The following is a 17982-nucleotide window of genomic DNA, read 5'->3' as shown; positions in this document are numbered from 1 at the left end:
GACACAGTGATATTCAGTGTATGAATCAGTACCCTGTAAATATCCGTTATGATTCTCAACGAATATTTCAGATCTTCAGTTTTAACATTAAAATATAAAAAGAGAGAAATCCTTTTTATCGTAGCCCCCGCGAGTAACGTAGCTGTTTGTATGTGAGAGGGCGGGCGGCTCAGCCTGCGAGTCTCAGTTACTGATCCCTTCTCCTTGCTCTCTTACAGACAAGATCATTACTACCCTGGGCGAGGGCACCTTCGGCAAGGTCGTCAAGTGTCGTGACCTGCAGAAGTAAGTAGTTCGGCCCTGGTGGCCTCTTGACCCCCACCTTTTGTTGTGTGACCCAGCAATGTTCTTGCCTTTTTAACAAGTACATCAGCAGGTGTGTCCCGCGCGCCACCAGACGACGCCAAGCGCACACCAGCACTGCCCTCACCACTACCACCTCCCTCGCTCTCGTCGTCGTCTTCACTAATAAGTATAAACGTGTTATTTTCCCTCCATGTATTTACTGTGTTGTGATTGACTGCCCCAGTGCTTGTGTTGATATCCTGCTCCTTACTGTTAAGTAGTGCTGTACAGTGGTGCCCTACTGCACACGTCTGCAGTTGGGCATTTATCACTTATAATGATCACACATGCCGTTAGTAGTAGCAAAGTTGGTTTGCTCCATGTGATGAGAGCGCATCTTTGTAGCAGTCATTTATATGCAGTAACGTATGAGTGCATTATGCAAGTTTTGGCCAGGGATTTGTTTTTCTGTGGCAACGTTGCCGCCACACAGTCGCCAAGTGGTCAGTACGGTACCTTCAGAAACACCAAGCATTTTGGTGTGACGTAAAGATTCATGTACATGCACTCCAGCTTAAGCCAGGTACTAACTGATAGACCAGCGCGAAATGTGAGGATGAGCTCTCTCTCTCTCTCTCTCTCTCTCTCTCTCTCTCTCTCTCTCTCTCTCTCTCTCTCTCCCAAGTTAAACAGATGACCCGGTTGGTAAATTAGAAGTGAAATATATTACATCTCAGTGGACTATCGTGCTTAGCTCGACAGAGCATTTAGAGGAATCCTTTTAACTTCAGATTTACATGACATCGTGGAGGGAGAAGGCCCATCTTGCCACACTATGTTGACTTCGTTAGTAAAGATATAAATGTGGAAACTGGCGTGTGTATAGAGGAGATCAGTAGGTGTTGTATGTAGTCTTGTTTCGCTGAGAGGCACAGATTTTGGAGTGCACGTCTGGTTGCATGATTAGTCCACTAAATTACTACGGTAGTTTCCCCCCCCCCTTAACTCAGCTAGTGTTGATGTCATTTGTGATTCACCGATGTGATAAGAACCCATAGCAGAGACACTCCATCATTCAGCTTGGTTAGTTCGTAGATAGAACAAGAAAATGTAATATCAGTTGCGCATGGGTGCGTCATTCTGAGGTACATATACAAAGTTGTGATCTATGTTTGAGGATGACGTTGTCCAGGAGAAGAGGAGGGAGGAAGGTACAGTTATTGTCTGAGAGTTTCCGATTTTCATCAGGGCGCAGTAGTGGTGGATGGTGGTCGTTATGGCCCCCTAAACGAGGCGTGTTCTTTGTGTTTGTGCCAGCCCGACACGGACCTCGCTCCTCCCAGCCTAGTGTGGCCGAAGCTGTATTGCCGTCATATTAAAGTGTATTTGTTTTTTTTCGCCAGATCATTCTTTATTGTGAGGTAGTGGCATTTGCGTATTAATGTGTGGGTGTTCAGATCATTTTTCAGTACTGGGGATTCTTTAGAAGAGTTAGGAGTGAGTGGCTAAGACACTAGGAAGCCTTGCTTTGACCTAAGGGATTATACTCTGTAATCCAGTGTCCTCACTCGAGCCCCAAGATTATATAACAGGAAAAGATTAAAAGAGTTTGGGTGGACAAGAAAAGCATAGTATGGTAAATAGAGCCGAGTGGGAGAGAATATCTTGGTGTTACTGTGGGCTTTCCTGATCACTCTGTCACCACCGAGGCCAACAGTTACTGTACTTCAGTAAAGTCGCGTAGCCTAAAGTCTTAGGTACCTCACGTGTCGGTCACGAACGTTTAATTATGTTACGACAAGTTTCAGTTCATGAACAGTGCATCATCGGTGAGGCTGTGGAATTATGAATATTGTAATCCTAGATTTGTGAGCGACGTGTGTGTGTGTTACATGAATATTGCGATGACGAATAATATTGCGATAGCAGTGTCGCCGAGCACTCTGCTGACTTTCGCCTTGGATAATGTTCTGCTCTAATTATTTTGTCAGTAACTAAGTCATTAAAGATATGCCGTTTTGGGTAGTCTTTTCATCCATGGTGATCGGTTAGGTAATCCTAAATGTGTCAGCATCCAATATAGGAAAGTGTTCCGTACTGGTTTTATGTATTCTCGTTATGATTGCATACTTGGCACCTGCCGCTCATGATCAGTTTGGTCACGTAATTGTGCCCGGGTTGTCGGGTGTTCGCCATACAGTTATGTTGTTGACTTGTGGCAGGGGAGGCTGGCGCCACCATGGCATAACTCCCACGTGACACCGTACGTAACAGGGAGTTGGCTTCCTTACCCGCCGCCGCCTCGCCACTTACTACTGTACTCCACGTTTTGTGTAAACTGTTGCTACTGTTTCTCTTGCTCTCTGCCGCAGGTGCTGTTGTACCTACTGCTATTCCTAAATTTTTCGCTTGTTGCTTCAGTGTTTGATTTCATTAGTTTTTTCTAGTGGTAATGTGGTATGTATATGTAAACTTGTGTAATAGTATGTTGTTGACATTGTCTCCACCTCTTTGTAGCTTCATTATTTGATATTTTTGTTTTGGGGAGTGTATTTATTTCGCACCTTAAGGAAAGGCGGAGTTAGACCTGAAGAATATACTAAAGTAGCTACAACTGAATACGTGTCATACTGAGATGTTTGATGTAGCAATGCGTAATGAAGTTGCCAGCTTTTTGGACCTCTTAGGTGTTTCTGCCAGACTAGTGTTTTCATGATAGGGTCGAGGGACAACCTGGAATCCTTCAGAGAAAGATGAACGAGTGACAGAAGAACTGCTCTCGAAAGTTATCTGGTTCTCTTGGGATGCATGGAGAGGCTATCACTAGGAGGTGGCACCACCAGGGATTGGACCAGGACAGACTGCTGTAGTCCGGCACCAGTAGGTGGCTGCCTGCCGTGTACATCCTGACATCAAAGTATATGGGGGCCAGAGGACAGTGAACCGGCATTAGAAGCGAAAATATAACGACTTGATAGAAAGTTGAAAAGAGGGAAAAGTACGTTCCTTATACGGAAGGTTAAGTCAGTACCTGTTGACGATTAGGTCGTAAAGGGCAGAAGTGCTCCTGGAGAGAGAGAGAGAGAGAGAGAGAGAGAGAGAGAGAGAGAGAGAGAGAGAGAGAGAGAGAGAGATTAGCTTTAGGACTCTTTGTGAAAGGGACTTGGCTGTTGACTTCAACCGTAAGACTTCGACCCTAACCTGTCGTCGCCGAAGTCCTGCATCAGAACAGTAGGCAAACTGTATGCTGGCATACATTAGAATAGATTCAAATGTATGGTTAAGGTGTTCACATCCTACATTCAGTCAAACTTAGAATACGTACAAAGACTCAATAGAAAAGGTCCGCAGGAGGGCAACAAAGATATTACCAAGATTAAGAAAGCTATGGTAGCGGGAAATGCTAGAGGGCTTAGATATACAGCCCATGGAAGAGAGAAGAGAAATGGATGAGTAAGTTACAACCATTTCAGTTTTTAAGCCAGTTTGGTTATATAGATAGTGAACAGTTCCACGACTGATGATAGAAAAGACAAAGGCATTTTCGTTAGATTAAAGGATAAACTTAAGAAGAATATGAAGAAGTACTTTCATAGTGTAAGAGTGCTGATGAATAGAATAAACTGAGTCATTGTAAAAATGAACAGCATACAGAAGTTTAAAAAGTTAGATGATTGTAGAAAAAGTTTGAGTAGGGGTGCCTCAAGTAGAGAACTCCCTCTGGTTATATTACATATTGGTAATTACCTTCAAGCAAACAGTAAGCTTAAGATGATTGAATTCCCAAAAGATCAGATAAACCGCTTGTAAATGTTGCTTGGATATGGACTTATGAATGAGCAATGAAAGTATTTCATATATAAGATGAAAATGTTAACTGCTGTCATTGTTGTCAGATACAGTTGCTAGAACTGTAGAACACATGTTAATCCTCAGACACTGGGGGTAGTGGGGTATACAAGTGTATAATGGGTTTGCTAAATGTGTGAATAATGTGCTTCAGAGTGCAGATGTGATGAAATGGATGCCAGCTCCAGACATTTGCCCAGCAGCTAGAGACCTGTGCCACCCATACCATGCAAGGAGCAAGGACATCCAGGAGTATGACATTGCCACCTACACTATGCAGAGTGCTTGGAAAAACATAGTCCCAGCATTAGGAAGTTGTCAGCTATGCCATGCAGGGAGTTAGGACAAACATAGCCCCAGCAGCAGGAAGTTTCCACCCATATCTTGCAGGGGGCCGGGACATCCCTAGTTTTAGCAGCTGAAAGATGCCATGCAGGGAATCAGGACAGCTCAAGTCCCAGCAGAAGGAAATTGCTACCCGTACTAGGCAGGGAGCTTGAATGGCTTTTTCCTCAGCAGCAGGAAGGCACCATGTATAGCATCGAGGGAATAAGGACAACCCTTATCCCAGCAGCAGGAAAGTTGCCCCCATACTGTTTTGGGAGCAAGGACAGCTCTAGGCCCATCAGAAGGAAGGCAACACCAATACCATACAGACAGCTAGAACAACCCTAGGGTCTGCAGCAGGAAGTTACCACCCATAACATAGGGATATAGTACAATCCTGGTCATAGTAGCAACCTAGTATTAGGTGCAAGAAGGTGCCACCCATACTATGCAGAGCTAGGGCAGTCCTTACTCCTACAGCAATAAGATGCCATCCATATCATGCAGGGAGCCAAGACAGCCCTTTCCCCAGCACCAAGAAAGTTCCACTTATACCATGTAGAGAGCTAGGACAACCTTAGTCCCAGCAGCAGAAAGGTGCCACCCATACCATGCAAGGAGCTAGAACAGCCTTTACCCAAGCTTTAGAGTAATATAGTGTTCACAAAAAAAAAATTCTCCCTGTACATTTTCAAAAGCTTTGTCATACAATTGATGTATATTCATTTCACCTTTGGCTTTGATTACCATCTGCAGACATTTGGGCATAGAATCAGCAAGGTTCTTGAGGTATTATAAGTCCATATTTTGGGTCCATTGGGTTTTGATCTGAATGAGGCGAGGCAATGATACGGTGTTGAAGGAAGTAGCCACCTGATTGTGTGTTGTGAGCACTCAATACACATAGAAATTGTGTGTACACACATTTTCTTAATTTCAAGTGAAAATTCAGGCTACCTCCTCCTCATAATATGAGTCACCCATCTTGAAAAAAGTTGAAGAAATACAGCACCCAGAAATGAAATTCTTGAAAACGAAAAGAAGTGGCAGGCAGGAAGAACAAAGAAAACTTCCTTCACAAAAGGTACCCTAAGGCACACTGAGGCAGTTTGTTGGTCTTTACTCGTTTAGAAACATTAGCCTCAGTGGCCAGATGTATGACGATTTCATTCTGATAGCCTCATATGCTCTTAACCGTTTACCACCTTTGAAAATATATGGGAGCAGATAGTGTTATTTGCAGTTACTGTATGCAGTACGAAGAGAGTTCATCGAATGAGGAGTGATGGGGGTAATAGAGAAATGTGGAAGTGAAAATAGTATACATAAGAGAGCTAGAGAGGGTGTGCTGATATGGCCTGGACAGATGGAGATGAGTTACAATAGCTGACCTAGAAGGTATACATGTTGGAAGTGGGGGGAACAAGGAGAATGGGAAAACCAAAGATGAGATTGAAGGATGAAGTGAAAGGTGCTTAGAATGTCTGGGTCCTGAACATTCAGAAGGGTGTCAGTCATGCAGAGGATAGAGGGCATTGGAGCTAAGTGATGCATAGGGCACGATGTGCTTTCAATGGGCCCTAGCCATGTCATGTGACACAGTCAAGGAAACCATGGAAAAGTCGGTAGGACTTGGCTGGGGTACCTCAAGAGGGGCTCTGCTTTGGTATACATAACATTTATTGGGTGAATATGAGCAAATGAGGCTGTTCTTCATCTGTTCCTGGCCCTACCACATTACTTGATAAAATGCAATGAGTATGAGTAAATATAAATATGTATATACATATTTGATTTATTTATTGTACTTGATCGCCATTTCCAGCATCAGCGAGGTAGCACCAGAAAACAGATGAAGAATGGCCCATCCGTTGTTTAATTTGTTTATGGATGGGGTTGTTAGGGAGGTGAATGCAAGAGTTTTGGAGAGAGGGGCAAGTATGCAGTCTGTTGTGGATGAGAGAGCTTGGGAAGTGAGTCAGTTGTTCGCTGATGATACAGTGCTGGTGGCTGATTCAGGTAAGGAACTGCAGAAGCTGGTGACTGAGTTTGATAAAGTGTGTGAAAGAAGAAAGCTGAGAGTAAATGTGAATAAGAGCAAGGTTATTAGGTACAGTAGGGTTGAGGGACAAGTCAATCAGGAGGTAAGTTTGAATGGAGAAAAACTGGAGGAAGTGAAGTGTTTTCAATATCTGGGAGTGGATTTGGCAGCGGATGGAACCATGGAACCTGAAGTGAGTCATAGAGTGGGGGAGGGGGTGAAAGTCCTGGGAGCAAAAATGGGTATGTTTGAAGGAATAGTGGTTCTGACAATGTTATATGTTTGTGAGGCGTGGGCTATAGATAGAGTTGTGCAGAGGAGGGTGGATGTGCTGGAAATGAGATGTTTGAGGACAATATGTGGTGTGAGGTGGTTTGACCGAGTAAGTAATGAAAGGGTAAGAGAGATGTGTGGTAATAAAAAGAGAGTGGTTGAGAGAGCAGAAGTTGGTGTTTTAAAATGGTCTTGTCACATGGAGAGAATGAGTGAGGAAAGATTGACAAAAAGGATATATGTGTCAGAGGTGGAGGGATCAAGGAAAAGTGGGAGACCAAATTGGAGGTGGAAAGATGGATTGAAAAAGATTTTGAGTGATTGGGCCCTGAACATGCCGAAGGGTGAAAGGCTTGCTAGGAATAGAGTAAATTGGAACGATGTAGTATACCGGGGTCGACATGCTGTCAATGGATTGAACCAGGGCATGTGAAGCGTCTGGGGTAAACCATGGAAAGTTTTGTGGGGCCTGGATGTGGAAAGGGAGCTGTGGTTTCGGTGCATTATACATGACAGTTAGAGACTGAATGTGAACGAATATGGCCTTTGTTGTCTTTTCCTTGCATTACCCCGCACACATGCGGGGGGAGGGGGTTTTCATTTCTTGTGTGGCGGGATGGCGACGGGAATGAGTAAGGGTAGACTATGAATTATGTACATGTGTTTATATGTATATGTCTGTGTGTGCATATATATGTATACGTTGAGATGTATAGGTATGTATATGTATGTGTGTGTGGACGTGTATGTATATACATGTATATGTAGGTGAGTTGGGCCATTCTTTCGTCTGTTTCCTTGTGCTACCTTGCTAGTGCAGGAGACAGCAGCAAAGTTTAATAAATAAATAATAAATATATATATATATATATATATATATATATATATATATATATATATATATATATATATATATATATATATATTTATTTATTTATTTATTTATTTATATATATCAGCGCTGGTGGCTGATTCATGTGAGAAACTGCAGAAGCTGGTGACTGAGTTTGGTAAAGTGTGTGAAAGAAGAAAGTTAAGAGTAAATGTGAATAAGAGCAAGGTTATTAGGTACAGTAGGGTTGAGAGTCAAGTCAATTGGGAGGTGAGTTTGAATGGAGAAAAACTGGAGGAAGTGAAGTGTTTTAGATATCTGGGAGTGGATCTGGCAGCGGATGGAACCATGGAAGCGGAAGTGGATCATAGGGTGGGGGAGGGGGCGAAAATTCTGGGAGCCTTGAAGAATGTGTGGAAGTCGAGAACATTATCTCGGAAAGCAAAAATGGGTATGTTTGAAGGAATAGTGGTTCCAACAATGTTGTATGGTTGCGAGGCGTGGACTATGGATAGAGTTGTGCGCAGGAGGATGGATGTGCTGGAAATGAGATGTTTGAGGACAATGTGTGGTGTGAGGTGGTTTGATCGAGTAAGTAACGTAAGGTAAGAGAGATGTGTGGAAATAAAAAGAGCTTGGTTGAGAGAGCAGAAGAGGGTGTTTTGAAATGGTTTGGTCACATGGAGAGAATGAGTGAGGAAAGATTGACCAAGAGGATATATGTGTCGGAGGTGGAGGGAACGAGGAGAAGAGGGAGACCAAATTGGAGGTGGAAAGATGGAGTGAAAAAGATTTTGTGTGATCGGGGCCTGAACATGCAGGAGGGTGAAAGGAGGGCAAAGAATAGAGTGAATTGGAGCGATGTGGTATACCGGGGTTGACGTGCTGTCAGTGGATTGAATCAAGGCATGTGTATGGGGTGGGTTGGGCCATTTCTTTCGTCTGTTTCCTTGCGCTACCTCGCAAACGCGGGAGACAGCGACAAAGCAAAAAAAAAAAATATATATATAATATATATATATATATATATATATATATATATATATATATATATACATATATGGGGTGGGTTGGGTTATATATGTGGTGGGTTAGGCCGTTCTTTTGTCTGTTTCCTTGCGCTACCTCGCTAACGCAGGAGACAGTGACAGAGTATAATAGATAGAATAAATAAATATTTACACACACACACACATAAACACCCATACACTTACATATACATGTCAACATATTACACATACAATTACAGACATGTACATATATACACTTGTACATATTCATATTTGTTTGCCCTCATCCAATCCTGGTACCACCCAACCCCATAGGAAACAGCCTTATTACCCCCTGCTTCAATGAGCTAGTGCCAGGAAAACAGAAAAAAAGGCCACATTCATTCTCACTCAGTCTTTAGCTGTCATGTGTAATGCATCAAAACCATAGCTCCCTATCCACATCCAGGCTCCACAGACCTTTCCATGGTTTACCCCAGATGTTTCACATGCCCTTGTTCATTCAGTTTTTATTGAGGATGTAAGGCATGTGTACGAGTAGGAAGAGAGGAAAGTGATTAGTTCCCAGTGAATGTCTGTTTGTGGTAGGGGTGCATGATGTCTCCATGGTTTAATTTGTTTAAGGATGGAGTTGTTAGGGAGGTGAATGCAAGAGTTTTGGAGAGAGGGGCAAGTATACAGTCTGTTGTGGATGAGAGGGCTTGGGAAGTGAGTCAGTTGTTGTTCACTGATGATACAGCGCTAGTGGCTGATTCGGGTGAGAAACTGCAGAAGTTGGTGACTGAGTTGGGTAAAGTGTGTGAAAGAAGAAAGCTAAGAGTAAATGTGAATAAGAGCAAGGTTATTAGGTTCAGTAGGGTTGAGGGACAAGTAAATTGGGAGGTAAGTTTGAATGGAGAAAGTGAAGTGTTATAAATATCTGGGAGTGGATTTGGCAGGGGATGGAACCATGGAAGCAGAAGTGAGTCATAGGTTGGGGGAGAGGGCAAAGGTTCTGGGAACGTTGGAGAATGTGTGAAAGGCAAGAACGTTATCTCAGAGAGCAAAAATGTTTATGTTTGAAGGAATAGTGGCTCCACCAATGTTATGTGGTTGTGAGGCATGGGTGGATGTGTTGGAAATGAGATTTTTGAGGACAGGATGTAGTGTGAGGTAGCTTGATCAAGTAAGTAATGAAAGGGTAAGAGAGATTTATGGTAATAAAAAGAGTGTGGTTGAGAGAGCAGGAGAGGGTATATTGAAATGGTTTGGTCACATGGAGAGAATGAGTGAGGAAAGATTGACAAAGAGGATATATGTATCAGAAGTTGAGGGAACGAGGAGAAGTGGGAGACCAAATTGGAGGTGGAAGGATAGAGTGAAAAAGGTTTTGAGCAATCAGGGCCTGAACATACACGAGGGTGAAAGGCGTGCAAGGAATAGAGTGAACTGGAATGATGTGGTATACCGGGGTCAATGTGCTGTCAATGGATTGAACCAGGGCATGTGAAGTGTCTGAGGTAAACCATGGAAAATTTTGTGCACCCTGGATGTGGAAAGGGAGATGTGGTTTGGGTGCAGTACACATGACAGCTAGAGACTGAGTGTGAACAAATGTGGCCTTTGTTATCTTTTCCTAGCACTACCTCGCATGCACGCGGGGGAAGGGGATGCCATTTCATGTGTGATGGGTTGGCAGCAGGAATGGATGAAGGCAGCATGTATGAATATGTACATGTGTATGTATGTATATGCATGTATACATTGAAATGTATAAGTATGTATATGTGCGTGTGTGGGCGTTTATGTATATACATTTGTATGTGGGTGAGTTGGGCCATTCTTCTGTCTGTTTCCTTGCGCTACCTCATTAACGTAGGAGACAACGACAAAGTATAATGAAATAAGATATATATATATATATATATATATATATATATATATATATATATATATATATATATATATATATATATATATTTATATTTATTTTGCTTTGTCGCTGTCTCCCGCATTTGCGAGGTAGCTCAAGGAAACAGATGAAAGAAATGGCCCAACCCACCCCCATACACATGTATATACATAAACGTCCACACACGCAAATATACATACCCATACATCTCAATGTACACATATATATACACACACAGACACATACATATATACACATGCTTACAATTCACACTGCCTTTATTCATTCCCATCGCCACCTCGCCACACATGGAAAAACATCCCCCTCCCCCCTCATGTGTGCGAGGTAGCGCTAGGAAAATAAAACAAAGGCCCCATTCGTTAACACTCAGTCTCTAGCTGTCATGTAATGATGCCCGAAACCACAGCTCCCTTTCCACATCCAGGCCCCACAGAACTTTCCATGGTTTACCCCAGACGCTTCACATGCCCTGATTCAATCCATTGACAGCACGTCTACCCCGGTATACCACATCGATCCAATTCACTCTATTCCTTTCCCACCTATCACCCTCCTGCATGTTCAGGCCCCAATCACTCAAAATCTTTTTCACTCCATCTTTCCACCTCCAATTTGGTCTCCCACTTCTCCTCGTTCCCACCATATATATATATATATATATATATATATATATATATATATATATATATATATATATGGTGGTAAAGTGTGTGAAAGAAGAAAGTTAAGAGTAAATGTGAATAAGAGCAAGGTAATTAGGTACAGTAGGGTTGAGGGTCAAGTCAATTGGGAGGTAAGTTTGAATGGAGAAAAACTGGAGGAAGTAAAGTGTTTTAGATATCTGGGAGTGGATCTGGCAGCGGATGGAACCATGGAAGCGGAAGTAGATCATAGGGTGGGGGAGGGGGCGAAAATCCTGGGAGCCTTGAAGAATGTGTGGAAGTCGAGAACATTATCTCGGAAAGCAAAAATGGGTATGTTTGAAGGAATAGTGATTCCAACAATGTTTTATGGTTGCGAGGCGTGGGCTTTGGATAGAATTGTGCGCAGGAGGGTGGATGTGCTGGAAATGAGATGTTTGAGGACAATGTGTGGTGTGAGGTGGTTTGATCGAGTAAGTAATGTAAGGGTAAGAGAGATGTGTGGAAATAAAAAGAGCGTGGTTTAGAGAGCAGAAGAGGGTGTCTTGAAATGGTTTGGGCACATGGAGAGAATGAGTGGGGAAAGATTGACCAAGAGGATATATGTGTCGGAGGTGGAGGGAACGAGGAGAAGTGGGAGACCAAATTGGAGGTGGAAAGATGGAGTGAAAAAGATTTTGAGTGATCGGGGCCTGAACATGCAGGAGGTTGAAAGGCGGGCAAGGAATAGAGTGAATTGGATCGATGTGGTATACCGGGGTTGACGTGCTGTCAGTGGATTGAATCAGGGCATGTGAAGCGTCTGGGGTAAACCATGGAAAGTTGTTTGGGGCCTGGATGTGGATAGGGAGCTGTGGTTTTGGGCATTATTGCATGACAGCTAGAGACTGAGTGTGAATGAATGGGGCCTTTGTTGTCTTTTCCTAGCGCTACCTCGCACACATGAGGGGGGAGGGGGATGGTATTCCATGTGTGGCGAGGTGGTGATGGGAATGAATAAAGTCAGACAGTGTGAATTGTGTGCATGGGTATATATGTATGTGTCTGTGTGTATATATATGTGTACATTGAGATGTATAGGTATGTATATTTGCGTGTGTGGATGTGTATGTATATACATGTGTATGGGGGTGGGTTGGGCCATTTCTTTCGTCTGTTTCCTTGCGCTACCTCGCAAACACGGGAGACAGCGACAAAGCAAAATAGATAAAATAAATAGATATATATAGATGATGATAGAGTGGCAGATATAGGGTGTTTTGGTCAAGGTGGTGTGCAAAGTGAGAGGGTTAGGGAAAATGATTTGGTAAACAGAGAAGAGGTAGTAAAAGCTTTGCGGAAGATGAAAGCCGGCAAGGCAGCAGGTTTGGATGGTATTGCAGTGGAATTTATTAAAAAAGGGGGTGACTGTATTGTTGACTGGTTGGTAAGGTTATTTAATGTACGTATGACTCATGGTGAGGTGCCTGAGGATTGGCGGAATGCGTGCATAGTGCCATTGTACATAGGCAAAGGGGATAAGAGTGAGTGCTCAAATTACAGAGGTATAAGTTTGTTGAGTATTCCTGGTAAATTATATGGGAGAGTATTGATTGAGAGGGTGAAGGCATGTATAGAGCATCAGATTGGGGAAGAGCAGTGTGGTTTCAGAAGTGGTAGAGGATGTGTGGATCAGGTGTTTGCTTTGAAGAATGTATGTGAGAAATACTTGGAAAAGCAAATGGATTTGTATGTAGCATTTATGGATCTGGAGAAGGCATATGATAGAGTTGATAGAGATGCTCTGTGGAAGGTACTAAGAATATATAGTGTGGGAGGCAAGTTGTTAGAAGCAGTGAAAAGTATTTCTCGAGGATGTAAAGCATGTGTACGTGTAGGAAGAGAGGAAAGTGATTGGTTCTCAGTGAATGTAGGTTTGCGGCAGGGGTGTGTGATGTCTCCATGGTTGTTTAATTTGTTTATGGATGGGGTTGTTAGGGAGGTGAATGCAAGAGTTTTGGAAAGAGGGGCAAGTATGAAGTCTCTTGTGGATGAGAGAGCTTGGGAAGTGAGTCAGTTGTTGTTTGCTGATGGTACAGCGCTGGTGGCTGATTCATGTGAGAAACTGCAGAAGCTGGTGACTGAGTTTGGTAAAGTGTGTGAAAGAAGAAAGTTAAGAGTAAATGTGAATAAGAGCAAGGTTATTAGGTACAGTAGGGTTGAGGGTCAAGTCAATTGGGAGGTAAGTTTGAATGGAGAAAAACTGGAGGAAGTAATGTGTTTTAGATATCTGGGAGTGGATCTGGCAGCGGATGGAACCATGGAAGCGGAAGTGAATCATAGGGTGGGGGAGGGGGCGAAAATCCTGGGAGCCTTGAAGAATGTGTGGAAGTCGAGAACATTATCTCGGAAAGCAAAAATGGGTATGTTTGAAGGAATAGTGGTTCCAACAATGTTGTATGGTTGCGAGGCATGGGCTATGGATAGAGTTGTGCGCAGGATGGTGGATGTGCTGGAAATGAGATGTTTGAGGACAATGTGTTGTGTGAGGTGGTTTGATCGAGTAAGTAATGTAAGGGTAAGAGAGATGTGTGGAAATAAAAAGAGTGTGGTTGAGAGAGCAGAAGAGGGTGTTTTGAAATGGTTTGGGCACATGGAGAGGATGAGTGAGGAAAGATTGACTAAGAGGATATATGTGTTGGAGGTGGAGGGAACGAAGAGAAGTGGGAGACCAAATTGGAGGTGGAAAGATGGAGTGAAAAAGATTTTGTGTGACCGGGGCCTGAACATGCAGGAGGGTGAAAGGAGGGCAAGGAATAGAGTGAATTGGATCGATGTGGTATACCGGGGTTGACATGCTGTCAGTGGATTGAATCAGGGCATGTGAAGCGTCTGGGGTAAACCATGGAAAGTTGTGTGGGGCCTGGATTTGGAAAGGGAGCTGTGGTTTCGGGCATTATTGCATGACAGCTAGAGACTGAGTGTGAACGAATGGGGCCTTTGTTGTCTTTTCCTAGTGCTACCTCGCACACATGAGGGGGGAGGGGGATGGTATTCCATGTGTGGCGAGGTAGCGATGGGAATGAATAAAGGCAGACAGTGTGAATTGTGTGCATGGGTATATATGTATGTGTCTGTGTGTGTATATATATGTGTACATTGAGATGTATAGGTATGTATATTTGCGTGTGTGGACGTGTATGTATATACATTGTGTATGGGGGTGGGTTGGGCCATTTCTTTCGTCTGTTTCCTTGCACTACCTCGCAAACACGGGAGACAGCGACAAAGCAAAATAAATAAACAATTTTTTTTTTTTTTTTTTTTTGTGTCTCCCGCGTCTGCGAGGTAACGCAAGGAAACAGACGAAAGAAATGGCCCAACCCACCCCCATACACATGTATATACATACGTCCACACACGCAAATATACATACCTACACATATATGTATACCTACACATATATATATGTATATATATGTGTGTGTGTGTTTTATGAATGTTTGCTATTTCGCTCTATTAGCAAGATAGCACCTTGAAATGATGAAAAAAAGGCCTCATTCATACACATCCACTCTAGATGTCATGTATAATGCACCAAAACCAGAGCTTCCTATCCACAACCAGGCCCCACTAACCTTTCTGTGGTTCCCCCAACTGCTTCATATGACTTGGTTCAACACACTGAGAGCACATCATCCCTTGTGTACCACATCACTCCTATTCACTCCATCCCTTGCACGTCTCACACCCTCCTTCGTGTTTAAACCTCGAACACTCAAAGGATCTTTCACTCCCTCCTTCCACCTTCTTTTTGGTTTCCTCCTTTTCTTTATTCCCTTCATTTTTGATGTGTATACCCCCTTAGTGATCCTCTCCATATGTCCAAGCTATTTTAGCACACGTTCTTCAGCTCTCTCACTCACATACTCCTCTTGCTACCACATCTCCCTCTAACCTTATCATTTCTCATTCGTTCAACCTTTCTCACACCACATATTGTCTTCAAACCCTTCCAGTACATCCATCCTCTTATCTATATTTTCAGCCGTCAGACATACCCATCTTTGCCATTAAAGACAGTGACCTCACTTTTTACATGTTCCTTAGTTTAGTCAGAACCTTTGCCATCACTTCAACCACCCATTATTCCATTTGTTGTTAAATCCACTTTCAGATAGCTAATATACTGCACTTCTTTCAGGTTCTTTCCATTCAAATTCACCCTAAACTAACCTGTCTCCTATGGGTAACACCAAGAGTCTTTCCTAGAAATTGGTCCTTGGGTAATTATAGATACATAAATAAATGAGAAGGGATGGGAATGTAACCGGACTCTGCCTGTTTGAGGTAACACTGCAAGTGAAGTCACCTTTGGTAAGGCTGTACCATTGTGAGTACAGTTTCAATAAAGAATTTCTCTCTCCAAAGGAGTCCACATTTCCCTGATACTGAAAGTAGCACAGCCTTGGGCTGAAGGGGTCTCTGGAAAGACATCTTAAATAACACCAGGACTTTCTTAGAAGGGGTCCTGGGGTAATCATAAATCAAATATATGAAAAAATAACGGAGATGACCAACATTTTTCATTTCAATTGAAGAGGCCAGTATGTAGTGTGTATCACTTCTGACAAGCATCACAGTGTATGGTATACTTATATAGAACAAAACCTTTTAGGGTGTTCGTCTGTAATGTTGTTATTAGTGATTTACAGTGAAAAAAGATAAACTTCGGAAGTGAGGTGGTGGAGGAGAGTCAGCTTCTTTATTGATAACATCAAACATTGGAGAATACTGACTGTGGCATGTGGTTTGACCCTTACTACCGTGTGTGTTAGCATATATGAATGTGTATATTAGATATAACAACAGACAAATGTTCAAAACAAATATATATGTATGTGTTCATACTTTACCATTTCCTGCTTTGGCGAAGTAGCGCCAGAAACAGACAAAGAAAATGCCATGTCCACTCGTATCCATTCTCATGTGTAATGCATAAAACCACTGCTCCAAATACACAACCAGGCCCCACAGACCTTTCCATTTTTTACCCTGGACACTTAACATGCCCTGGTTCAGTCCATTGACAGGTCGTCAGTGCATGTATACCACATTGTTCCACTTCACTCTATCCTGTGCATGCCTTTCACCCTCCTACATGTTCAGGCCCCCATCCTTTTTAAAATCTTTTTCACTTCATTCTATCACAAATTTGGTCTCCCCACTCTCTTTGTTACCTCCACCTCTTGACATATATATCCTATTTGTCAGTCTTTCCTCTCATCTTCTCCATATGTTCAAGCCATTTCAGCACACCCTCTTCAGTTCTCTCACCCACATTCTTTTTATTACCACACATCTCCCTTACCTTTTCATTACTTAATCAAACCACCCCACACCACATATTGCCCAATATTCCTTCAAACACCCATTTTTGCTGTCCCAGATAATGTTTCTGTATTCACACATTCTTTAGTACTGCCAGGACCTTTTCCCCTTCCCTCACCCTGTGAATCACTTCCACTTCCATGCTTTCATTCACTGCCATATCCATGCCCATGTACCTAAAACACTTCACATCCTCCATTTTTTCTCCATTCAGACTCTCACCCCAGCTAACCTGTCCTCAACCTCAACTATGCTAAACCTAACAACCTTTTCTTTATCCTCATTTACCCCAACTTAGTTCCTTTACACACTCTACCAAACTCAGTCACCAACTTCTGTAGTTTCTCACTCAAATATGTGACCAGTGTTGTATCATCAGCAAACAGCAACTGACTCGCTTCCCAGGTCTTGTGATCCTCCACAGACTGCATACTTACCCCTCATACTTATCTCCCTCACCACCCCATCCAAAAACAAAGGATCATGATGACATCACAAATCCCTACCCCCTAGCATAGGTCATCTTTCACTTGAAACCTTTCACTCTCCTCTCTTCCTACTTGTACACATGCCCTACACCCTTGGAAAAGAACTTCTCTACTTCTAGCAGGTGTCCTTCTTCCCCATTTATTCTTAAGGCATCTCTGTCAACCCTATCATGTGCTTTCTCCAGAGCCATTAATGTCACATACAGATGCATCTATTTCTCTAAAAAAGTATTCCACACAAACATTTTTTAAAGCAAACACCTGGTCCACACGTCCTCTGCTACTTCTGAAACAACTTTGCTTTTCACTGATTTGATGCTGTGTACTTGCTTTCACCCTCTCAATCATTATCCTTCCATACAGCTTTTCAGGTATAATCAACAAATTTATACCTCTGTAGTTTGAGCACTCACCTTTATCCTTCCTGCCTTTATGCAGTGACATTATATTTGCATTGCACCAATCTCCATCCAAATCACCATAATCCATACATACATTGAGAATCCTTACCAACCAGTCAACAACACAATCTCCCTCTTTCTTAATAAATTCAACTGTAATACCATCCACTCAAGTCCCCTTGCCACATTTCATCTTGCACAAGACTTTCACCACCTCTTTTCACCTTGCTCTTCTCTATGACTCTCTGACTTTACATACCACCCTATCCAGACATCCAACGTTTTATAGTTCCTCAGAATACTCACTCCATCTTCTCACTTCATCACTACCTGTTATCACTTCCCTTTTTGGCCTGTTGACTGATGTTTCTATATGTTCATTTGTTTTTCCCCTGTCATTTACATCCTTCCAAAACATCATTTTATTCTCCTTAAAGTTTACTGATACCCACTCACCACAACTCTCATTTACCCTCTTTTACAACCCCTGCACCTTCCTCTTGACTGCCTCCCTCTTTCTCACATACATCTCTAATCATTTGCATTCCTTCCC

At 42.7% G+C, this 17982-nt stretch overlaps 1 protein-coding gene across 13 annotated transcripts in view; it reads left to right on the top strand.

Annotated features, from left to right (window-relative positions):
• Window positions 1-17982, top strand: part of LOC139759442 (uncharacterized) — a 227895-nt gene that overhangs the window by 78164 nt on the left and 131749 nt on the right. For all 13 annotated transcript variants that reach the window (XR_011715054.1, XR_011715055.1, XR_011715051.1 and 10 more), the window contains one exon: window positions 219-285. Coding sequence is in view for 8 of the 13 variants with exons in the window: in XM_071681557.1 (XP_071537658.1) it covers window positions 219-285 (67 nt within the window). In the remaining 5 variants the exon portion in view is untranslated. The remainder of the gene's footprint in view (window positions 1-218; window positions 286-17982) is intronic.

The sequence above is a fragment of the Panulirus ornatus genome, chromosome 33 (genome assembly GCF_036320965.1).
Source record: "Panulirus ornatus isolate Po-2019 chromosome 33, ASM3632096v1, whole genome shotgun sequence".
NCBI lineage: Eukaryota > Metazoa > Arthropoda > Malacostraca > Decapoda > Palinuridae > Panulirus > Panulirus ornatus.
This window is presented reverse-complemented; position numbering and strand designations above follow the sequence as displayed.